Source organism: Varroa jacobsoni, unplaced genomic scaffold (genome assembly GCF_002532875.2).
Source record: "Varroa jacobsoni isolate VJ856 unplaced genomic scaffold, vjacob_1.0 scaffold_1322, whole genome shotgun sequence".
Lineage (NCBI taxonomy): Eukaryota > Metazoa > Arthropoda > Arachnida > Mesostigmata > Varroidae > Varroa > Varroa jacobsoni.
In genome coordinates this window covers 267,267-292,878 of record NW_019214224.1, presented here as the reverse complement: position 1 = coordinate 292,878, position 25,612 = coordinate 267,267, and the positions used below count along the sequence as shown (strand labels likewise).

At 39.6% G+C, this 25,612-nt stretch overlaps 1 protein-coding gene, 1 long non-coding RNA gene and 1 other non-coding gene across 8 annotated transcripts; 1 reads left to right on the top strand and 2 right to left on the bottom strand.

Moving 5' to 3' along the window:
* Positions 1 to 288: 288 nt before the first annotated feature.
* Positions 289 to 23,341, bottom strand: LOC111268818 (anoctamin-2). Of its 4 annotated transcripts, XM_022848020.2 has the most exons (17): positions 23,241 to 23,341; positions 19,218 to 19,369; positions 10,492 to 10,631; positions 10,109 to 10,219; positions 9,666 to 9,767; positions 8,355 to 8,417; positions 7,953 to 7,970; positions 7,112 to 7,236; positions 6,438 to 6,851; positions 5,965 to 6,153; positions 5,557 to 5,805; positions 5,171 to 5,434; positions 4,815 to 5,019; positions 4,265 to 4,565; positions 3,928 to 4,126; positions 3,565 to 3,712; positions 289 to 3,326 (listed from the first exon to the last, which is right to left on the bottom strand). In XM_022848020.2, exons 2-17 carry the CDS (start codon positions 19,279 to 19,281, stop codon positions 3,156 to 3,158), a joined length of 2,763 nt encoding a protein of 920 aa, XP_022703755.1. In that variant the 5' UTR covers positions 19,282 to 19,369; positions 23,241 to 23,341; the 3' UTR covers positions 289 to 3,155. The 4 variants fall into 4 exon arrangements, with proteins under 4 accessions (XP_022703755.1, XP_022703756.1, XP_086827951.1 ...); XM_022848021.2 differs by lacking the exon at positions 7,953 to 7,970; XM_086971825.1 differs by lacking the exons at positions 19,218 to 19,369; positions 23,241 to 23,341 and adding an exon at positions 14,689 to 14,765.
* Positions 10,640 to 24,130, top strand: LOC111268819 (uncharacterized). Of its 3 annotated transcripts, none has more exons than XR_002685424.2 (3): positions 10,640 to 10,852; positions 17,873 to 18,016; positions 21,184 to 24,130. It is a non-coding gene; the product is annotated as an uncharacterized LOC111268819 (long non-coding RNA). The 3 variants fall into 3 exon arrangements; XR_002685423.2 differs by lacking the exons at positions 10,640 to 10,852; positions 17,873 to 18,016 and adding an exon at positions 20,349 to 20,465 and having other exon boundaries at positions 21,184 to 22,114; positions 22,650 to 24,130; XR_002685422.2 differs by lacking the exons at positions 10,640 to 10,852; positions 17,873 to 18,016 and adding an exon at positions 20,349 to 20,465.
* TRNAV-AAC (transfer RNA valine (anticodon AAC)) lies at positions 22,676 to 22,748 on the bottom strand. The gene has a single exon. It is a non-coding gene; the product is annotated as a tRNA-Val (tRNA).
* Positions 24,131 to 25,612: the final 1,482 nt, after the last annotated feature.

Below are 25,612 nucleotides of genomic sequence, written 5' to 3'. Positions count from 1 at the left end.
TCCACGATTTGTCGACCGTATATCGATAACGGATCTTCTCGTCATAGCCCTACTTGATAAATTCCATTACGTAACCCATTCGAAATGTCTGAAATCAATTGAACGAGTCTCTAGAAATACTCTGAATGGTAGGCGATGCTTGCTTCAGTTAGTTTAGGTCGTTCATATTATATATCTGCATGCATACACGAAGTACTGTACTAAATGGGGAGTGGGGTAACCTTAAAAAAGGCCTCCATTCATCTTTTAGGTCTTTCAATATCTATTTGATGTAAAAGGAAGCACACATTTTACGCCAAAATACACATGCAAAGCGAACATTTATTATCATTATAATCGCTCAAGATATGACTATTCGTTGATAACAGAAAATTATATTGATGGCACGCGGGTGGTAAACGAGTTCTCGACCGACTGTCATGACACCTGACGAACTTATATTGCGCAAAAGTTTTAGACACGCACAACTACGCGACCACCGGCCAACTATACATAGATAATCGTGCCTATTTTTTATAATCGCGGCTAGACTTGTTGTTGTCGTCATTGTTACTTTTGCTCATAACGCACTGTTTATGTTTTTGAGTTTGGTGCTTGGTCTATATAACAGGCACTTCCTCTAATAGCATCGAAAAAATCAACTACTTCAGGCAGAAATCTGAACATGTTTTATCCAAGTTTGCGCTTCGCGCTTCCTCCAAGATGAAGACTAGCCAGCGCTAAACGCCAGCTAGTATAGGTGACCTGTGACTTCATCATTAACAATATTTATCGAAGCTTTTCGCTAAATCAAAAATTTAATAGTTTCCAAACGATCGAAAAAACGAAGCGTACCAGGATCTATTTGTGTATTTCAGATCGGATCATGTGTGTTCGGCAGCTCTGATAACACTTGATACGCATAAATCAATTCGATAGAACATTGAGCACATTTCCTATTATAGATAGTTTGAAAAATATCATTACTGTGAAAAGAACCGGCGATTGTACTAAAAGTAATAGTGATAAAACAGGAATACCTAACCCTCCGTTACAATCGTTAGAGTTCTCCTAACCAACATAGCATTCAGTCACGTATTTACAAGAAGGCAGGCAGAAATATATCATTTTATTACCATTGTGCAATTGACCCTTACGTATATATGTGTGTTCGATAAATCATATTTTAGCTACCAGTACACTTATCTACAACATATGAAACGAACAAATCATAGTGAAGCACATGTCGAAATATGATCAACTAACGCGTGTATGAAAAAAAAAAAACAAACAAACAAACATCTATTCCTGTTCTTATAAATTTCATTCCAAAAATAGAAAAACAAATTCAAAATAGTATGGATCTTCCAACAAAACATTGCACATCAATCATTAGCCGTAAGCAAATGGCGATCGGAGTCGAAATTAGAGATTCGCGAAGAAAATCATCGACAACGGCGGGAATATGCAGAGTGCAATATGGATGCCGCCGCACAAACATTCCCATCACAGTTGAGCAAAAGATGAACAATCCATATTTACGATTCATTCTGTGACGTAAACGTACAGAGTCATGGACGACAAAAAAGATCCCCTACGATAAATCCAGCAATATATATATAGATTATTTATACGTTTCTCTAAACACAAACATCTTCTCATAAGAACGAAATATCGTCAGAATTATTTCTAATAGCTGACCAACACAACTAGAGCTCTTGTTTAAATTTTAAAGGCTTAAAAGTTATTTCTTGTAACTGAAATTGGCAGAATGCCATGACAAAGCCAGTATAATCTTATTCACCCACCTTACACCTTCGAGATTTCATGTTTGCTTTATAGTAGTCTCATTTAATATTTATCACAACTTAAACACAGTTTTTCCAAAACAATATGAGCGCAAAACGCAGTTCCCTTACATAGGACACACTAAATTGCTAAAATATACAAAAAATAAAAAACAGGACCTGTGGTTAACAAATCTTCAGTGTAAACAGTAATTTCTTCTCAAGCAGCTTTTTACCCAACAACTCACTACCCGTCGCTGAGCTCTTTAGCATGTGTGCGTCAATTTCTTAACACGTTCTTCAACTATCAGATATGAAAATCTGCATGAATACACACGCAGAGTAAGTTGGATTTTACCTGCTGGCTTTTTTTCTGCTGTTGCAGGTCTAAGGTGTTTTGGTCTGTCGGACACCTGATTTATGGATCCTAGTTGCACGTCCTTTAGCTACTGAATGCTGCTTGATTTATTTATAGCGCGATATGCCGAAGCGCAGATTAAAAATAAGAAAAAAAACGCTTATGAGACTTTTCACAAGGTGCTCCACAATAAACCACCTGATGTTCCTGCAAGTCTTATAGGCATAGACACGTTCCACCATTTCTAAAACGGAGTGTCACAATAGTTCAAATTCTATAGGGAGTAACTTCATTCGTATGACCTATTTATAATTCAAAAAGATGTACTTTATTTATCAGCTAACAAATTGTAAAACCTGTTCAAAAGATCTTGAAAGTTGTATTATTAATTTCTCTAACTTGAGTACCTTTATAACAGCATTGTACGTGAGAAATGAAACCTAAACACGGAATATAAACTTAGCCATGTCGATTACTGTTTATATGATTATTATTATTTTTTTTTTTTATTGCTGAAAAAATCCACTTTTTGGTACGAAGATGTTACACGGGATTCCTGGGAATGTTTCTATTAAATGATCTATATTAACATTATCTTCACGTCTACAATCCGTGAATAATCTAGATAGGAAAAGAGGTCCAAAGTTAAAGGTGACAGAGCTTCTTTTATGACCCAACAATGTGACATTCGTTAACAAATGCTACATAAAGCACACACAGACCTTACTTTACGAACTTTAACTACTCATTTAGTTGGAATTTATCTTGAATTATCTTGGAATAATATCATTTCAAATGGCGTCGTCTATCGATATTGTGTCGTATCTGATTAGTTCGAACTCGGCAGCTAAAGAGCACTTATCAATGCTATCGTCTTCGTTACCGTAAACTGAATTAAATTACTTTTGCTCGTCCATTCACGTACGTTCTCACGTCTAAATTTCGGTGTTTCGGTAATAAACGAGGCGTGCGTGACAGTTCCCGTGTAAAACCAAAGCCAGTTGATTGTGTATGCGATCTCCATTGCCGTCTTATCCGGATAATGTTCTGTGCAGGGTTTTTTCCTGTTGCCTCCTTTTAAGTTCCTGTAGAATGATGAGCTCGTTGGTGAGCCGGTTGTCCTCGCGAATCTTTTCACGGATCGAGCGTGGGATGTCAGGGATCAGCCAGCGAATTAATGTCGTCAAAATCACAATAACGTTCTACAATGGCATTGGGAGGAACAGAAAACATTATAATTAAAAGCGTATGGTGGGAATTATCCAGCGATTTTTCTTGACAGCTTATACAAGAGAATTCCAAGTTCGAAAAAAAAAGTGGTGGAAGATGACGGCATCGAACATGCGGCTAGGCAATGAACTTCTTACCTCAGCTTAACGGTTTGTCCTAATCATAGTTCAAATAAGCTCGACTAGAAAAAGACCCAGCAGAAGTGTTTACCTCAAATATGATAACGAACAATAGCCTCCACACAAAGATCTCCCAGAAAACAATAGTTCGTTTATAAGTACGGTTATCGTCCCATGGCGGCGTGCGGTAATCCGAATACCGGCAAAATGTTGAATTGCCAAGCAATTCAGACTTTTTTCTGTAGTTGAAAAAACATAAAAACAAATAAAACACTTAATGCCGATGACCATGGACATAGCATCAAATAATGAATCGATTTGGCGTTTTGGCTATAGAAGTTACTGCTGAACCAACTGCTACAGGGTTTAATCTTGTGTTGAGAAAAATCGGTTGCATTACTACAAAGGCATGGGAAAATCGATAATACTTCTCAAACAAAGGAAAACCACTCACTTGTGTTTTACGTTGGGGCCATAATGGTTTGTGTCAAATGTGGACAAGGTGAAGTTGACGTATCCAAATAGATCGTGGTTTGGGTTGTACTTGAGCATATAATACAGTCGAGGGATGAGCTCCGAGGTAAATGCTATGATTACGGCATTGCTAAGGACGGCGAGCTTGCCTAACACGTCTAGTATTCTATACCATACTCCTGAAATTTGTACAAGTACGCATTCGCTGGTCAGGATAAATTAATATCTAATAGTGGAGCTGAATGCAAATGTTGCACAAAATAAAATCACTTCTTGACGCTTTTCTACTAGAAAGAGGTACTTCACTCTTTGCCTACCAATATCTTTCACACGCTGCCCGACAGGCCTTCGAAACTGGTTCAGTAGTTTCTTCGCGTCAAGTCGAATCTCAAAGATGTTGTTGATTAAGGCGAACAGTGGCGCAACAGGGAACGCAGCAACAAAAAGTGTCACAAATCCATACTGTAGGATTATTTCGAGGTACTCAAAAAATAGGCCAGTTTGGCCCATTTCAGGAAGGCAATAATCGCGCTCCCACGGTCTTTCGTCATCGACGTCAGCTCCGTCGGCCGTCATCTTCTGCTGAGCGGCATCTTCATCTAGGTTGATATCAATGTACTAGGTTTGTGACAAAGACAAAAAAATAAAGATAATTGTACAAACTATTAAAGAGTCGACCATTAGCGAGCAAAACTATACGCAGCTCATGGTATACAAGAAGCAACTAATCAATATGGTGCTATAAATATAAGTATTCTATATGATTCTATAAGGAATGACTAAAACGAGCGGTACACTTAGACAGACTTCATACAACATCGAACGCCGCAAACTACTATTCGTTCGGCGCCAGAGTGCACTACTAACAATAGTTCGCTTCCTGATGCCTTTTTTCTGCAGCATCCTCATGAAGGCGGGCCAGAAGAATTCGTAGATAGCTGAAAATGCCTGCTTGCCGATCATAATAACAGCTAGCTGGATAGACAATTCCTGAAAGCATCCTCCAGTTCCACAAACTTCCTGCTGGTAGGAACCCAATACATAGTTGTACTTCCCGGGTCGGCCCACGAATCTAAAAGGTTGCACACGAGCAGGTAATTAATCGAAAGGTGTGACAGCCCACCAAATGATTTCGAGCCCGAAATTTATTTAGTAGGTTTAAATCTTATATAAGCTGCTCAGCAAAAGTAGCAAATAGATGAAAAAATCAACTGCTAACTTACTTTCCTTTGAAGAGTGCGATGTAAAATATGGATGAATAGCAGTTGACAAATTGCAGAAGATACATTTTCAGAGTAAGCGAATCATCATATTCGCTTTGTGTGCGCGGCATTTCCATATCGGTTAGCTTGACGGCTAGTCGCGAGTAGAGCATATTGAAACCGATGATACACATCAGGTTAAGAAAGGCAGCCGTTGATGATACAATGACCGGCGTATAGACGTCGTCGCCCCCTTTAAGAGCGAGCGCCGCTCGTAACGTCATCCTGTAAATGTAGGAGCGTGTAGTTGTCATTTAAGGATACTTGGCTTCATCGTTTACTACTAAACTTAATATAATAATGGTACGTAAGTGCTTGAAGGACAAAAAAGCCTTAAGCGTGTTTACCTATAAAGGATGACTCCAATCGCAGCCGATATACAGAGCAGCACTGCAAGGAGAATGACGGATACAGAGAAAATCGTATAGGGAAGCTTTCGTCGCCAAAATTGCGGTTTGAAACGATCCGAGTAACCCCCGTCGTCTAAGAGCTTTTTTTTGAGGGCGGTCATCTTAGCAACGTACTCTGGTCGGGAGTTCTCTTCCAGCGTGTCGAACCCACTTAGGTCCCATTGATACGTAATTCGACTAGAGTATCTGTAAGTTGTAGGTAATTTTGAATTTTAGTAACCGTCGAAACGGAAACGTTTACCAAATGCGAATTCAAGGGGGATGACGGGTGCACAAACGGCAAAAAAAGGACCATTGAAGAGGGCATTAACCGCTCTGTTCTACAGGAACAACAGCACTTCTTACCTTTTCCAGAGTTCCAAAAAAGCCGCACTCCAGAGGGCCATAAAGATACTGAAACAAACCGTTGCCGCATTGTCGAATAGATACGTCATCATTGAGTGTTTACAATTCTCCTTCAGTTGCCAGTACTCACAACCGTCATCGCAGCTCGGGCACATCACGATATTCTTGTCATTGATGCACACGTCAAGCCTGTTCCGATATGTATAGAAATGATTGACAAAAAAGAGCGAGCGAAACAAGGTTGTCATTAATTCAACCCGGCAGCTATACTACAAGTGCTACAGATGAGGAATATTATTTATATTGTTCCAACAATTTCTTTCAGCATACTATAATATGAGCATATTGCATAGAAATCGCTCTCTATGAGTGCCCTACAGCAGCCTACAATGAATCACTTTGATTGTAAACTAAGTTTTTAAACAAAAAAAAAAATAAATAAATAAATCCGCTGCAAAGAAACACTAACTTACGTGGGAGCGTTGGTCTTCACTGTCATGATGCCGTATGCAAAACATAATATCCCGACGAATGATGCTGGAATTAGCATGTAAGTATAAAAACCCAGCCAGGCGAAATACAGTCCAACCTTAATACCGAAATATCGTCGAATATCGTCCAGCGGCTGGTTTTGGAACGTCGAAAATATCGATGCCCACTCTGAAAGTAGACGGTTTCTCAACGAATTGTCATTTTCCGTGTTTGAACCTTCATGTACTGGATAGGCGGCCAAATACGTCAGATCGGCTAAAAGACGATTGATGCCAAAATCGTACGTGTCATCACCCTGCGTACGCGAAAATGTCTTGCGTTGGAGGACATAGTTGACGATTTGAGATCGCTGTGCCGAAGTGAAGAATTCTTCCTTTACTTCGGGAATGTCGAAACTGTCGACCGACATTTAAAGAAGCATTGGCAGAAAGGGAAAACTTGATAAGTGAGATGCTAAAACGGATGGTCGACCTTTATTTCTACTGTTTCTCTTATATCTCAATCTGTGAAGGATTCGCCAAAGCGCTTTCAGAAGGCAATTTGCTGATATAACTAATGCAAAATGGCTAATAACTGTTTCAAAAAATATCGGCTATAATCTTTTTCTTTGGTCGGTTATCATACCTAGTGCGCTAAGAACCAACAACATATTTACAGATACTCCCTGGTTTTCGAAAATGTGACGGCAAATTGTTTGTGCATCATCTTCTTCGTGGGCCTTGGCTGGAGACTGAGTCTTGATGCTGCCAGTGCTTTTTCATTTTCCTCATTTTCACCAATCTGCTCCCAGTCCAGTCATCGGACCGTAACACGGAATTTGCCGACAGTTGAGCGTATCAGCCACCAGACAAGCGTATCAAAAGTGAATCCTGAATTTACTCATCAATGGTAGACTCACGAAGTGATTAAGTATCATCAATTATCTAAAGAAGGAGCTGGTCTATTAATGTTAATATATGCATTTTTGTCTGAAGTTCGATCTCGTTTCGTCCTGTTATTGAGCTCAGTTTGATGCCGTACCCTAGATATATAGTATGGGATCAATTCGCTGGTACAGTAACACCTGGATACGGAACGCAAAAAACCATTCTGTAAGGCTAAACGGGACGGTGAGGACGGTGAACGGAAGACGTATGAACGACGAGAATCAAGTGCTAAATCGTTGTGATTACACTACTAGAAAACAATAGTGTTCGTTAATTATGAATAGGAGACTACCATTTATCGAGGTACTGATTATTGATTGGGTAAATGGCAGTAAAAAAAAAAAGCATTCAAATATTAATTTTAGATGAGAAAGGAAAACGAAACTAGAGCAAGCAGTGCTTTCCGTGTAACCTTTGCCCCTGCCTCCTATAAGCTAGCCATTTTGAGTTATAGCTTTCACATTGTATACTTTGTCTAGCAATTATTCTGATAAGTACTTTGTCAATTAGATGTAGTGCATGCGCGGCAAGATAAAGAAGAGTGGTACATATATATATATATATACATACCAATAGATGCCCCTCACGCTGCAGAATAAGACATTAAGAAGTTAGTACGGCCCGCTTCGTCACAATGCCATATGATTATCTAGCTAAGTATGACTGTGCACAGGTAACACAAAACGTTAGAAAGCCATTACATTACTAGCGTTGTATTTGTTTTAGAACACTATTTCACCAAATAGAATTAAACGGACAATTCTGTTCCTATGCAACAAAAAAAATCAGGTAAAGTGTTATTGAGTGAGCTAATGATATTAATTTTATGTATGTACACGATAAATTAAATCAAATGAGCACACATTATAAAGATTTCAACAAAGGAAATAGATTAGTCCACAGGATGAAAGGAGCCATAAGGAGGTAAACAGCGGTCAGGATAACTCACAGATGGCGATTTCTAGTACAAACCTGTTTAGGCGATTGGCTAATGTTTTCAATGATAGCTTCCCACTCCTGTCTTCTGAGGCAGCTCTGTTCAGGAGAAGGACGGCAACACAGAGGATGACGCGAGCAAAGGATGGCGAGACATGAGGATAACAACACATAATTTCCTTGTGGTTAAGTACAAATACCTTGGGAATCATGCCGCCCCACTAGTTACAAGGAAAGCATCGGTTACTACTAGGAAGTAAGCCGAAAAAGAGACCAGCGAAATAGATGAACTGGCTAATGAAACGTTTGGCAAAAAATGAATACAGAAAAAGAAAGATAAAGACAAGTCGAAACGAATAGTGAGTGGGCGGCCACAGCGATTTGTAATTTCATGTGGAAAACAATTACAAACAAAAAACAACGAGATAGATTGCTATAATTTAGAGACGGCAGAAGCTTGCTGACAAAGAAGACACGTAATCAAGACAAAATCAATCCCTAGGTAAATGTGACCTTCACAATTAGACGTATTGATTGCGGAACAGCAAACGTTCTGCATGCTAATATCGCCTATCATTGCTGAGGGTGAGTTATTTGCATTTGTTCCGAATTAGGCGTCCAAATCCTCGATCTGACTAATTCACACGTCATACAACATTAGCATCAGTCAGTAGATACGAAACAACAACGACTTCGTCCCCAGCGCCACGTTAGTATCTTCGTTCACACAGCATACGTGCATTAAGATGTACCCACAGTTCGACATATTGGACTACGGTGAGGTTTTTTTTCTTCAAACATATCTATCCGTCATATTTTGAGAGTAGCGAACAACGCACTGAACTGGAAAAATACAATACACTCTTTCTCTGTACATAAATTGCATTTAAGTGTTAGCCTCTACATTATATGAACTATATAAGATACGCCGTCATAATGGCCTAAGCACTATATGAAAATATATACATAATGATGTAAAACATCCGAGGATTTTCTCAATGAACCACAGATCGTTATTCCTGTGAATATTTTGAATCAAACGAAATGACGATAGATTTTGATGCATTTGTGTTATCTTAACCTATTTTTTTAGCTTGACCCTTATACGTTGTGTGAGTACATATCTATCTACTAATTCATTCGTATATCTGAAGTCAATATATGGTCCTCACGGGGTATTCCTACGTGACCGTGTAGCAAGACTAGTTGATCTGCATAACTAGTGAATAGATGAAACCGGATTACGTTAGTCGATTGACCAGTGACGATCCTATGTGATAAGATATATGATCCGATAAATATGGCTGCTCTGACAATCAAATAAGCGAAAAGGAGGGACACGCTCACCTCTTTGACGGGCATTTTGAATCGCATCACTTCAGCGTACGTACTGAGAACCTCCCATGGTGCACTTATTTTGATAAACATCAACCCTCCACGAGATAGACTCTGAAAGGTAATCATATCATAGCTTCGTGAGAGCTGGCGTGTTGAAGCTCTCTACACGTTTGGGTTTATCGATGATCCTTTTTTGCCACTTATCTGACAACCATCTGAGTTCTGGCCAGCTGGCTCATTCAAGAAGCAGGCATTGCCTCGAATTTGTTTCAGCAATGGTCAACTATTTAATCCTGCGCTAAATTAATCTCCGGCGATTTTATCTGCTGGTCAAAAAATGCTTCCAGAACAGGCATGACTAAAATCAACCCACTAAGTCGTCGACATTTTAGTGGATTGCTACTACAGTCCACTAATTCGAAACGTGGTGCACCATCCATTTGTTTACGTACCGACTGTGCATAGTCGAGCTTGAGCCCTGCCCGGATCAACTCCTGTTCATAGATGTCTCTTTTTTTCTGTCCAATTTTACTTGTCGGATCATACGCGAGAACAAAGTCCACCTGAATTGAAATGTGTTAGTTAGAAATGCGTGTATACCACCAGCTGCACATTGTGAAGGTGACACGGTCGACTTGGGGAGATTGGTTGATTGTTGTGTAACTAATAGGTTGCGCAGTACTCGTACAAGGATCTTGGCTGTTCTACACTTTGCACATATGAGTAACAGTGACGCCGATTTGCGACAAGGGCCACAAGTATCATTAAGCCATAGGCGACCATGTTAAGTGTTTGTTATAATACATATGTTATAGTTGACTTCATATGTTCTTGCCTTTGAGTATCCGTCGGACATGTAGCACACTCCAGGCTGCTTTAGTCGCTTCGGCCTTTTACGCTGCGACTGTGGCACGTATTCCGCAGTGAGCGTCTCATGCAGAATATCTTCAAGCGGGCCTTTAGCTACCGTCTCGTCTGAAATATTCGGCCACGATAGAAACATACGGTAAAATTCGAAGACCACTAGCGACGCTGCCGATCATTGAGCGAACCGTACAATGCCTTCTATCTTATATGTGTGCTATTGACGGCGACGCCAGCAACGACGACTATCCGGTATTAGCTCGAAAGGAGGCTGTGGCACTTCTTGAAGATGTATTAAGTTACAAAATCAACAGTATATAGATATGTCACATGTAAGTAAGCTACAGTTCTGATTAATCATCCACCTGCCCTGAGTTTAGTGTCCTGTAAAAGCAGATTTAGTAACTGTGACACCTAAAGAATATAAAGAAGCGCACCTCGGTGCAAACTTATAGAGTGAAGTTGCTATTCATATGCTGTCCTAGATTGCCTCAAATTAAATAGGTCGATAAAGGAAACAAATAGAATACGACTGATTCAGCAACATTTACATCAGATATGTGAAAATACATATTATATAGCTAGAATACACATTGATAGTTTGTTTCATGGCTACGAACATCGACATTTACTACTGCTCCTATGTAATAGCCATTTATTTCGTGACACTGTACGTACGGCGCACACTAATTAAAGATGTCTTATTTACAACTATTTCTCACAACAGATAGGCTCAGGATTGCTTTATTATCACTACCAAAACGAATGGTAGTTTTCCAGTGACGTGAAATCTCGAGTACTCGACGTGTAATATCCGGGGTACTCAAAAGGCCGAAAGAAATCCAAGACAACGTTTTTCAGTACTGAAGCATTTTCATCCACCTCACATTTTGGAAAAGTGAATTTGTCACCCCACTTTAGCGTTTGGTACGTGTTATTGGACACTAGATGTTTCCCAAGAACCACAATATTTAATCAACCATTGAGCTGTCGGTCGCTTCTAAACGAACGCGTGGATAGTAAATGCCGCTTGGTCCAAGCCAACTGCTAAAGGTCAATCTTCTGTTGTGACGACGATCAGTCGCTATTTATTAGACACTATTGTAAAGCAGAACAGCCGGGAACCACTGTAACGTTCTACCTCAATGTCTTCTAAGCCGATGGAAACCGCAAAAGCAGTACTGCGCATGCCTGAATATACATAGATTTTCTATACACGTAGATTTCTATTTAAGAAGCAATCGATAATGTCCATATAGCCCAGAATCGTTCGACCTATTGAAACAAAACAGTGCAAGAACGGTTTTAGCCAGAAATTGAAAACGGCATAACTATTTTCGCCATAATTTATATCGCTATTTGCCTAGTAAATAACACACATATTTGGTACATACACGTTTTGGGAAATGCCCTCAGGGTGGACAAAAAGAAAGTACATATTATGACATGTGCAAAGAAGAGACACGGACTAAGGTAAGAGACTGCAATCAGCCGAGTTCTCTGTGGTGTGATTTAATTATAGACAATTTGCCCGTTGTTACCTGAATTTAGAAAAGTATCGTCAACCGTTTTTTGTGAAGCGTTTCTGGCGTTAACTCGTGTGAAAATTGGCGAAATCACTATTTCAAAAAAAAAACACCCTATTCATCAGTGAGTCGTCCAGGGGCAAATCTACCGTAGTACTCGTGACTAAAGCAACTTCTTCCTTGACTTTCGCATTTGTAGGGGAAAACAGACATGATCATACAACAAACCATACATAACCATCATACAACAAAGAAGTTGAAGATATCTACCTGAGCACCCTATATCAGAGTGCTCTTGTCCTCGATCCTTTTTGGTTCGAGCCAATTAATAATAACAACAATAAAGTTAACAAAAAAACTTATGAAACGACTCTCGACACAACACATAAATCGCAAAAGGGTCTACTAATAATATTATTATTACTTTATTGCACCTCAGGAACATTATTTATAACAATGGAATTCTGATCCAGTGCTCTGACGAATTTTACTAGAAAGCGTCTGCTCACCGATAGAGGAGACTGCAGCTCATAATCTGATAAATGATGCGTCTGACGTGGGTCCCGTTTAAACGAACAATCCTCCTTGACATGATGCGACTAACTTCGCAAAAGTGTCTTGCAACAACGTTGCGTTCACCTGATCGGGAAGTTCGTCTTTGTTCCGGAAGTTACATAATTTAGTGGCCTCACATCAATGTCGTTACGGATACTAGGGACTCACCGTTATGATACATCCGCGAAATCGCATAGTCATATAGAATCACTCTGAGCAAGACATATTGAAAAGGGAGTCAATTGTCTAGCGACTATGTCTCGGTGAAGACAAGTTAGGTCCTACACTGAAATCTTTGACAAAAGCTAAATTGAAACGGTACGTTTTCGATCGATACTATACATCCGTATTGGATGTGTAACAGCTGCAACTGATCAGCAGTAATCAATAGCTTCCTTATTGTCTTCGCAAGTGCATCGTTTGTAGCATCACAGTTATCGAAACTTCGGACGACTTGGTTGTCAATAGTAGTGTCGTTACAACTGCTGGGGTCGTCTTCAGTGAGGCCATGATCGATCTGTTGCCTAAAAACTGATCAGTTCCACCCAACAAATACCCTTTGACAATGTCACGGGTCGGGCAGCTGGCTGGGCGAGCATTCGTAGCCGACTACGTTATCTCAGCAAGCTGTCTGGTCCCGTGCCGAAATCTTGTTTATTAGAACATTGGTTTATTAGAACGACCTTAGACAAATTCGATTTTTGGGTCCGAGAGTTTGCGTTCCGTTAATTCGGCGGGTTCTGTAAATGTCAGCTTGATTGATTCTTATATCATCTGTTATTATCATCGTGATCGGTTTTATATGTCAGATAGAACGCACCTAAGCTGCGTATATTACTAGTGAAACTAAAAATATATGAGATAGCAGCAAAAAAATCGGATAATTTTCCTTAAGCTGCTAAACTCATTCAAATATTGAAACTTTTCGATGAGCGATCTCCAATGATCTGATAATAACAACTCACTAAGCTGCCCATATATATGCAAGACGAGTGACAAATTTTCGAAGACCTATCAAAAATCTGCTTTCGGATAGATAGTATACAGCGTAACATAACAAGTACAAACAATCAAGGAGTAGCGTCACATTTTCGAAAACCGCCTGCGCGGGGGTGCCACATAACTGAGCGACAAATACGGTTCTGCTGTACAAATACACACGGTTATGCAAAAAAAAAAGCTTCGCACCACAAATACAACGAAAATCACTATATCATGACGTAATTATAAAACGTTATGCAAACTATCCTTGTCATAACGGCCAGAAGCAATAGGTCCCTATCCGCAGCGTTCCATAATGTTCATTTGATAAACTCAGCATATAACATTTATGGAAACTGTTATTAATTAAATTCCTTATGATTTTCTTATCTCTGGAAGAACAATTGTAAAAGTTTAGGAAAGCGACAATAGTTGTAGACCTATAAGGATCTGATACATTCGATGCGATCGTTTTTAGCTTTTAATCGTTGGGGAATCGTGTATCCCCTCCCTGTTAGCAGAAGTGCACTATTTGGGCATACTGTATATGCAGCCTCTTCAGTTACCAATATAAGTAGACAAATTTTTTTTGTAGCATGTAACAAGCTGTAGGGTATCTGCGTCCATCTCGAAAATACCAAAAACAAAATTTCTTCAAGTGTGTGCCTCGCTCAGCGGAATGATTGTGATCGACGAACGAGTCAAGATGCTGTAACTCATTAAATTTTGTTGACCCGACGCTTTCACATTGCGATCTGTTGAAAGTGAACATCTAGGCATCATGACAGGTTTTATTTGGTCTTTGACTTGGTAGGTCTATTCGGAACGAGGACACCAACGGTCAAAGTAGCAGCCTACCGTTTCGCTATCTTTCAGCTCTATACGGCTCATTAGTGAATGATAGAATTAACTCAGAAATACTGAATGGCTATGAATCCATCTCCAAAATATTCCAGAAAGCACATTAAGCTCAAAATCATATATCAGTTATGTGCGTCTCAAGGGTTCGCACAACTTAACCTTCTGTACGGTCTAACACTATGAATGAGATAACAGGACTATACTTAATTAATACGTATATATTTCCTGACATGTGGACCCCTTACTATTTATTAGGGTCCGCTGATACAAAGCATCCTCTTCTATTTCGCGTGTCAATGTAAGCATTTAGCAGCCTATCTACTCTCTAGAGACGAGCGCAATTTCCTGCATCACGTACGAGTACCGTTCAGCCAACAAATGCAAATACACACACAATTGTCACTTGTAAAAGAAGCCATGTTATTGTGTGACGGTCCCTGAAAGGATCGCGAATCAAAAGGCCATTCTTATCCGTTTTCCTCAAAGGCAAAATGAGGGGGGTCGATGATGTCATTGTCGTCGCCGGCGCACGGCCGACCTAAACGGGTCCATCATATTACTCATAACGGAAATCTATCCAGTATGTGGCCGTTTTCATAGAACTTTGGACGCAAACTGAAACAGCCGTTTGGAAACATTTTCGCGTAAGGCAATGGCCATCAAAGCAAATCAGCTGTAACATATGGCATAAACTCAGTAGGAAAACATATTACGAAGTAATTGCATAAAAGTGATTGAACTGACTCATAATGAGGTCATCGTATTAGACAAGTGGCATTTGGATTGAGTCTATTGGCTGCCCGCTATAGCTTACATTGGTCAGTTCGTTCGTTCAGCCGCGCATGATCGGGATAGAGCTCGGTATCGATGTACACTATTGTTTCGCAGACTAATTAATCGGCCCAGCATGGCAGCACAAAAGTATCAGAGCATAGCAGGTTCCCGTACCACAATACGAGTATGAATAGTTGCCTGGAGTGGCCAATTATCTATATGTCAATACTGGCCAAATGGCCTGCCAGGTAGATCTTTGAGAACCCAGTCAACTGAAATGTTGTTATTCAAACGGAGTGAATGCTGCCAGTGCTAACTATAGAACCCCGTTACAATTATTATACAAGAGTAATTATTCAACAGCATTCTCTTTCAGCAGTTCTGTCTTAGCGAAGCGTAGAAGGCATAGTTTTTCTTGGATATGTTCAATTAATATCATTAATTGTCCATTGTACAAACAAATTTTCTAAATTCTCCAATGACAACACAACAAGGAAAAACATGCGCATTTTTCGTATAGAGCCTGGCTAAAAAAAAAAAGAAGAAAAAACATCTGTAAGCTAAGGTTTATGTTACAGTTTGCCCGAAATGTCCTAATTATAGTAGTATTTTGTCACTGATAGACTCGATTCTGCCGCTGCTGCCAAGTAAAGTTGGCATGTCAACCGTGTCTTTGCAAATGCCCTCTGCATAAAAGTAACCGTATCCTATGGTCTTGTGCTACGGAAGTCGCTGCTTCCGACCTACACTACAGCCATTCTTCTTTTGAGTGTGATCTTATGACCGGCCGATCGGGGTAAGAATTAAACATGTGACTATTAGTGAGTCATAAATATGCAAGCGCCGGTAAAGCACAAGCTTGTTTAAAGATAATGACCATGTAGGATCTGTGTGCGTTTATTATATTACTACGTTAGATATTACATTAGTCCCAGCGAAAAATTCTCGATCCGATAACAGTGAAGCCGTTATTTTATTTTAATAAAAGGTGATAAAATACACGTATATGGTTTAAATGTTTATATAGCAATACCGAAAATAGTTTTTCTTAAAATTCATAAACAAACATTTTTTTCAGTTTTAGCTTGCCAGATGTATTTTTCAACCGCGCCGTATTTTCCAACCTCATTTAACTCTAAAAGTCACTGTAGTAATTGTGAACTGAACCTCTTTCTTTTATGGTCTTCCATCAGCGTTAGCTACTTACTCGTTATGTTTATCAGAGCTAACATACCGCCGCAGCCAGTTATTTACAAAATTGAATTTAGTAATAAAAGCGTTCTTTAGATATATGCAAACATCAACGCATTGCACGAGGCTGTAGTTTTCCACTGATCAATGTGATTGTTTTGAAGTTTATTTTTTAGGTTAAAAATTACCCAGTTGACTGTGGTGCAGCCATATGTATGCGTATGTTTGTTGATGACTAATACTACCCGTAAATGCTTGCCCGTAACAGCACCTATTGCCTTATTCTAGGCAGCAAGAAGGGGAACAGTCTTCTAAATGAGCACTGGCTCAAGGTATTACATATATTTGAGTAGGCCTAATGTAACTAACAACACAAAGCTGACAGTCGTGTGGCTAGATATACTGCTGAGGGACTCGCAAAATCCCTAGATGATAACGCCACATCCATTGCCACAAAGTCCACTAGTCCACATATTATGTACTTGACTTATCCGTCCATTGGGGTAAGATCTACTAATGTCAGTTAAGTCGAAATAGGGGCGTGTTCATACTACGCTCATCAGAAGAAATCAAAATATGCAAGCATATAAGCCTGTTCTAGCTGAAAAACCAGCCAATGTGTGGTTTATAAGCACGAGAAAAATGTGGGTTTCGAAAAAATGGCCCTTCCTATTCTATACTAGCCTACAAAGCGTTCTTACCTTTCAGTTTTCTCAGATAAACTACCACTGGGTTGCCAATACAGTTAATTTCCAGTGCACACAGTAGCCAAAGCGTGCCTCTATTTGCTATTGAGAGTACACAAGGCCGTATAGATATGCGATATGCACTACTTTTTTTTTTGGTTTTTTCTTTTAGTATTTTGTTGCTTAGGTGGATGCTAAATTAGTTTATCGGTGTCTGAGCAAAATATATGCGGTCAAGGGACGTTTTTTTAACTACATTCAGCATTACATTTTCTTAACAGCAGCAACAGCAGGACCATATTTTAGAGCGCTGTTACGATGAGAACATGGCGAAGCAACAAGGCGTTGAGCACAAATAAGAGATACATTTGAAAACAACGCGCAGTAGTGAGCGTTGTTGGACTATCCACATCCATAACTCAAGATCATTAGCAGCCTTCTTTGGCAGACGAAATATTGGATTGCTTGAAAAATTTTATTGTAGTTATTATAAAAAGGCTGCAACAGACTGCGTCGCCTTAGACAGAAGCTGGTATCAAAAATCAAAGCCAAGATATTGCCCCATCTGTTAGGACTACTCCTCTAACAGGGCCCTTTGGAAGTGTTGAGGAAGCGACATAAGCGGTTCTCAGTAAATTTGAATCGTTTTCGACTTTAAATTGTGACATTATTTAGACTGAACGCAAGTTACCAGGAATGTATTACACTGCTAACAATATATCCTATTGGCTAAAATGTCTAGCTAACTCGCACGTTCATTCATTGTGTCCTATTACAGGAAAGAGTCATAGTTTCGTGAATGTCTACGTTCTATTTTTGCCATGGTCACGTTCACTAGTGATTACTACGTTGACCCGACACCTGACTGACCCGCAAAAGTACATGATGCTATCCTCTGGGATAACGAAGGCAATTAATAGAGGTTTATAATAACAATGTTCTCTATTAATTTAAGGGATTATTAAGAGAAATTTTTCTGATTATTAAGAGAGATTTATTCTGTTTAAGTAATTGCTAACTAATTACTAATTTAATTACTCACTAATTAGAAGAAGGATTAATAACAAACCTAAGTATGATTTTCCTTCGTTTGTCTTAGAAGATCATAGAGCTGAACTGAACTTCAACTATTACTATTTTAGTAAACTATACACTTTCTTTTATTTTAGTTATTTCTTTTATTATTATATTATTAGTTATTTCTTTTGATTTAGACACTGCTTGTATAGATAAAAGTTAGAATGAGATAAATGACAGTTTACATTTTTCTCCATGAATCTTCCTACGACTTTACCAGCTACGCCATATGTATGTTATGACACGTGCCTAATGTGTTACGTGACCGTCATCAATACCCAATATATATGAAGTGAGACTTTCGTTGCTGAGAGTGGCTATTTTTTTTGTTTTTTTTTATTAACGAACACTGTGCAAGCATAGAACTAGAAACAGCTTCGACAACAGAATCAATCAATCTGTATCATTCTCTCTTCACCAGGTGGAGAGTATTCTGACAAATGTTCTGTGTTTACACGCTTATAATTATCTACCGAAAGATCACCTTACTTATAACAACAAAAAACAGCCGGCGTCAACATTAGATTGCCTTGTACAAAATCGCTTATTCCAAAACAAGGATCACGTCGCAACCACCAAAGCTGGCGATATCTTCGGGTCTTATCCTTACAACATGTTTACCGAGCGTTTAGACCTATGGCCCCCGGCAATCTGTACGAGTACTATGAACCGCTGCTGATTATGACTTAACTTTGTTGGATAGATGAGGTGTCCAGGTTTCTGTTAGATTAGAACATAGATGATTTGTTTTGTTTGCCTCTATCCTCTCTCCTCTATATTCTCTCTACTAATCAATGTAGCTGGTTATCTGATAGACGGATTGATGTTTTTTAATCCTACATATTACCACTATTAGTGTATAATTATGCGTATTAGGCTGAAATGCAGGCTAACGCTGCGTTTATGTAGTGCTTATATTTCGTTAGAAGTCTTCTTTAGCCGATCTTCACATATTCATGGCAGTTTGCACTGAAGATGCGAATTCAGCCTACGCTGAACATTAACCAATGATTAACTTGACCGGCTAGGCTCTATTGTAAACTTACCAAGTTCCACTTCGAACATGTTGATGCCGGTTGTTGAAGAATCCAATTGAGTTTGTATTTTCATGAAGATCGGTGTGTCCTTCAATCATTAAATTCCATAGTGGAAGCTAGATCAGCCCGCCGACAGCCTTGGCATCATCGCATCGGCGTTGCTGCAACGTGCAAAAGTGACATCATCACAGAGCACTTAGAGAGTCTCGACTACTAGTTGCACATCCCCATTCCCCAGATCTCACAATCACTTTTCCACGTTATCCATAGTTCACTTGTTTCTGACTTCTGAGGAACTGAGTTGCCTCTACCTCGGATATTCCTATAGTTCCACAGATCAGAACCAAACGCAAAAGAATTAACGATACGGATTTTGCTGATATGTATAGGTATATGAGAAGATGACGGCGTATAGGGCTCGATCAGTGCCCAGATACCCAGAGCTGAAAAACAATCCGTGCCGCTGGTCGACTGGTTCGTGAGGTGGTCAGCAAGCTAGCATATGTGAGCGTGCATGCGCGTGCGCAATTAAGTCGATAATGTGGACGTATTGTCTTGCGAACCGCTACGATTGGTTGTTGGATCACAATGTTACACAGCGCAGCACGCGGCAACTCGATTCTATTGTTTGTGTAATTCTACTACTACCTAACGGCAAGACAACGGTTGCTGTGACTGTGACCAAGTCCGAACAATCGAGACAGCTTAAAGAACAGTGAGCGGTTTAGCGGGTCGCCAGTGTGATATTCGGTCTGCTGTGTTTTCCAGCGATTTCTTCTACTAGTGCAAAGTCTTTCTTGTCCGACTTTGCAATAGCAACTACAACTCCGTTCGTCGTACACGGACTAGCCAACAACATGCAACAGCTAGCCGTGTGCTGAAGCGTTTTTCCCTGCTAGCTGAAGATGATGGCGCTTATCTGAGGCAAGAGATGGTCGCAGCAGTTGCGGTGGTACCGGGTCGCTGGCGAGGGAAGTAGCCTTGCAGCAGACAAAAGTCTGTTGGGTTGCGCTGCAATTATATGAAAATAACTATACAGCAACGGCGGGGAGCACGCCAGCTAATACCGGCACTCGTGGCCAAAAGCGGTCCGCCGAAAACGAAAGATACGTAGGATTCGATTGGAGATATTGACCCCTTCGCGGAAAACACGGCGGCTGAATACGCGAAGTTCTGTAGTTTTTGTATGACTACGTAGGAAAACAACGGTTTGTTTGGTACCATGAACACAGAAAGACCAGGTCTACAACCATAAAGGTACAGGAGAATTGTTATTTATATGTTAATTGATGCTAATGAACTACAGTCGTTTTATGACCGCTGTACAGTGATCGAAAATGAACGAAATAATTCCTGTTGCTAAAACGGCTCGTCCAATATCTAAAAGCTCATCATGAGAACACAGAAACGAATGTGTGATGACGCGCGTGTCAATGGGCGCCTTTTAAATTTATGACGAAAATCTAATGTGCTTATACGATGCGTTCTACAAATAGTCTATTAGTCTTCAGTTCACCATTTTTGGATAAGTGCACCGACTGGAGAGACATTTCGAGTTTACTGCAAAAGCAGTCAGGCCGTATACAAATTCAGTTATCGCAGATCATAACATAACTCATGTTATTACGTCTGTCTGCGCTAATGTTTCACAGGTTAATCTGTCGTTGAAATCCACTAACTTTTTACACACTATCTGTCTTTTTACACACTGTCTGACTACCACACTAGTTACGTAGTAGCCAAAAAGAGGTATGCCTACGAAATCGCACACACACACATATATGTATGCGTACCTTACAGCTTTTCAGCTTTTTTCAGAACCTCCAATGGAGCTTCGCTTCGTAACCGTTTTTGTGCTTTCCGTTTATGTGATATCTACCGATAAGTTACTGTGTCCTTTTGTAAGCACTCCGGCCACAACCGCTGTTGATCAGGTTCACTCTTTATAGGCCGTTATAACGGGTTTGCTTTTCAGACCTGCACTGTACGAGCTCCGATTTCAACAGCGAAAGGAATAGAGAATCAGAAGAGGATGCACTATTGCGAGGACCAATACGACATGAATTATCACCGATTGTGCACTTACGCGATAGATCTTCCTTGAACTCAGACCGAGTTGTTTGGTTCGTCGCTTAGCATGAACACCGATCGGCAAGATTGAAGTCGACCGTGCCCTGACTAACTGACATTAAAGAGGTGGCAAACGAAAAGCGCGTGAGGACAAAATGTAGATCTCGAAGCACAGCGAGTTCAATGGCAGACAGTTCATCCGCCACTCGCCACAGGTATGAGATAGGCCGGTCTGGCATAGCTAGAAAGCAAAAAGAAAGTCCACTAACGTCACAGGCTTGTTGGCGAGCTACAGATAACAAGCCAAAATAGTGACTATAACAATATCAATATGGTACCGATAGAGTACACTTGCCAACTGATCCATAAATTCATCTACCTTGCTACTATTAAAATATATTAGTTGAACAAAATGTATCGGTATAAACAAGTAATCCTTCAATGGCGCACGAAAACGACATCTGCCAATCGTTGCCAACTTGCTCGAATCCAAGTTGTCAAATGCCACCTGTCCGACGACATAAATATCTGTCAATATATCACAGTGAGTGAATTTTAAATGTTGGTGAGGTAAGAGGCACTAGAAAACTTTGAATATGGGCTCCAGAACATGATCTCATTATGCATCATTTCGACAAAGCGAGATTGTCACCGTAATTATTTATACCATGACGAACGAGCGGCTACATAAGCGTGTGCGCAGTAATAAACTAATAGTAACTTCAAAGTTATCTGTCGTTCATTTCATAACCCAGCAATAGAATGTCGGCCATTTGGAACTTGAAGCTTGTCCTCTGTTGCCCCGGCATAACACACACAAGCACTAAATGCATAAGGTAAGCATACAATACATCCATTAGAAACTAGCGCTAAATAAGCAACAGCATTGCCGGCAATGGTAGCAAGATATGAACGTAAGAAAACATATTCACCTTTCGCTGTCTTCAAACAAATTTCTATAATTAGTTCTAATCAAATAATTAGTTATCATATTTATTAAATATTGACATTTACATTTATTTAATTAATATGTGAAGTAAATTGAACAAAAAAGAAAATACAGCCGCACTAAGGGCGGTAAAACAAGTCTGCTAAATAGCGAAAATTCGACGTGTTGCATCTACCATGAATTTATAATAAACTCAAAAGCGTAACAAATCCAAACATCATATCTTCATTTCATCGGTAAAACAACATAGGGCATTCTCTCCATTGTAGTTTGCGAATTTTATGGTGATCTTTCGTTAATGCGTTGGTCGAAACAATGACAAATTCGATTTACGTACTGTATACGCCGTATACGTACTGTATATATATATAATAATACCACTTGTGAATCTGATTTTTTACTAATCATTTAATAATTTTCAGTAAAATATACGTGAGCTAAAATTTGGTGTTCCTGCCAGGGCTCGAACCTGGGACCTTCCGCGTGTTAGGCGGATGTGATAACCGCTACACCACGGTAACAGCCGATATTTCTCCCCGGTGCGTCAGATCAACCTTCGGAAATAAAACGATACGTCCCCTTCTAACAATCAAGCCTAAACGGTTAGTGAATCAAAGACGTTGGCGCAGCCTCATCTTATACGCATATACTTTTCGAAAAAGCTCTCATTGAGGTACTTGTCAAGGCTCATATACAGCTCCATTGTTCTTTGTTTTACTAGACTGATATTGCGTAGCAAATCCCACCTAACCGTCACAAGATGCGTTCAACACTGGCTAATTCAAAACGATATAACAATCAAGCTAAGTTTCCAGCAATGACACGGTCACAGTATAGCGAGCCTTTAATTTGCTGAACATCAACGGAACAGATAAAGCAAAAACATATGCTTTCCAGGTCCTGTTGCAATTCGAGGGCCCAAATACACAACGAACATCTGCTTTTTTGTTTTTGAAAGTTTTTGAAAGTGACGCAGAACTAGCTACTTTGCCACACTTAACATTAACACTTACGGAAACAGCATTAACAAACAAGATCCAGGAAATCCGGTACAATCTAGCCTACATGGCTCCACCTCAAGACTCACTGCAGCCGGCGCCGACCAAATGAACTCTCTCAGAACTTCCTCCCTTCTATTCGATATTCTTGCCCACAGGGCCCTTTCAATTTCGAATGCTTATTTAAGGTGGATTTTAACGGAAACTGCTAGTGAAAACACCCTTGCACTTGTTTCCCATATGGTCATGAGAAATGTGCAAAACTTTTATATGTGGCACGATCGCATATAGCCGACCGCGATTTTGTTTAGCTGGGCTATGGGGAAGAGAGGTAGAAAGTGACTAGTACGCTTATTTACTAACAGCGTTCAATGGATGTTGAGTGACGGCATGGAGATAGCACACCCTTTCCGTATGGTGCAAAAGTACGTGCAGATTTCTAGTATCCTTCCAAGGGGACGCCCACGAGACACGATTCTCATGAGAACAGTTTCAGCTAAGCTACTGGACAACATATAATTATTGTATTTTTTTTATATGGTTGAAAGACTCGCCGGTTAACTGACTTTATTGACTAGCTCGATCTCCGCCAACGGTATGTGCTGCACAACATATGTGAATTGAAATTAAAATTGAAATAATAATATATGCACGCTTCATTGCCGTGCCAAACATACATATAACAAGCCATGAAATACAGATTCCGCTAGATGTTTACAAATCTGTGTGCACAGCTTCTGGATACTATGTCAAAGAAGTTACAGGTAATTACTGAAACAAAAATATGTTATATCCAGTAGATAAGCCGATATTAACATTGGAATGACTAACAGACCAGTTCCCATAAATGTTCGATTTAAAAAAAATAAATAAATTTGGTAGCAAATATATAATGGATAATAACATATCTGTCAGCACGGTAGTGCCCCTGTCTTTCTTTCGAGTAGCATCTAAGCCTGACGTCACTCCTGCCGGTAGTGAACCGCTGACGAATAAAAGATCATGTATTCAGTATCACATCATCCATCTCTGGATGCGGTTGTTAATTATTAGGACATAGGATATATTTGGCAAAAGTAATATAAAGCTCGTATACCGTGGTGCTTGACTTTGCTCCACTCTTTGAGAGTGCGCACGTTAATTTCTCAGGTCTGTCCTTAGATTTCTGAACGATGACTAAGAGTTAGCGGTTTTATTCTACAAAACAGACCCGACTAGTACTGTCCAGTTTTTCTGAGCTTAACCATTATTATCTATAAGTCACATTCTTCGTTGCTGAAAGAGTGTCTGGCCTTCAGTTTTGGAAAACGTGTGATGAATATATGAACTTCAGGATCTGCCTTCAATAAATACCTTCGCATGTTGGTATCTGTAGAAACGAGCTGTCTAATAGAATCGGTCGAAGTGGACTTCCAAAACACCAGGACCCAATTCATATTATTTCTAGTAGCAGTCGAAAAGTAACACAACTTGCACAGAGGAGAAGCTGTGAGAAACAAAAATGGAGTTAAAAAGTTGTTTCAAAAGCTCTTTTTTTTTAGAGAAACGATAGAAATCCGAATGCTGCTGCACCGTACTTTCGCGGTTTGTAAGTATTAAAAAAACAACTGAGATTTTTCACCGCTTACAATGTGCGGAGGGTCGCACTAACAGCACACAAAGCCCAATCAATATAATCAAAGCGTCCAGAAACCCTCTGTGTGAAGTGCATGAAGTATTATGTTTATTTGAATGTCGTAAAAATTCGAAGGACAATGAGATGAGTTGCGACTTGTGTAAGGAAGATCGGCGGCTCGCATGAGTTCGTATGGGGGGTGCAGGGTCTCTGTCTCCTTTTGTCTGATTCTATTTTTTTACTAAATGAGTAACCTCCACTGGAAAGGAATTACGTTTAAACGAGCTGTTTCATTTATAGGGTGTTACAAATATGGTATACTCTAATATAGCACATATAAGCAAATTATATACACATACGATGCAATTATTGGAATGATACATACGCATCATAAACTTATGTAACATTTTTTTATTCTGGTTATTATTTATTATGAGCAGATAAATAAAAGTAATAATGAATTTTATACGAATTGAAACCAATTGCCTTATAACAGTTTAGTAGTCCTGGTCATAACGAAGTTTTAGCCATTTTCCCAACAGATAAACGTTTGCTTACTAAATTTGGCACAGTTAGAAGCGAGTCGCAAGTTTGAGCTTTAAATAATATTTTTATATTTGTTTTGAAAAGGAAAGAACTCTATCCGCTTGCTTCAGAATCAAAACCGATATGGACTCTTGAAGTAAATTTCGAGTTAGGGTTTATCTTCAGTACCTTAGTATGAGCTTAAGATTTTTCCTTATACATTTTTCAGTAACCAATTCAATTCAAA

Bases quoted from the DNA above. Each gene is read 5' to 3' on its own strand.
- LOC111268818 (XM_022848020.2), bottom strand. From the start codon at position 19,281: ATGAAAATACAAACTCAATTGGATTCTTCAACAACCGGCATCAACATG. The intron at 5,020-5,170 runs GTAAGTTAGCAG...GCAACCTTTTAG, and splicing joins ATCGCACTCTTCAAAGGAAA to ATTCGTGGGCCGACCCGGGA. The intron at 3,713-3,927 runs GTGAGTGGTTTT...TTTCAACTACAG, and splicing joins GGCCCCAACGTAAAACACAA to AAAAAAGTCTGAATTGCTTG.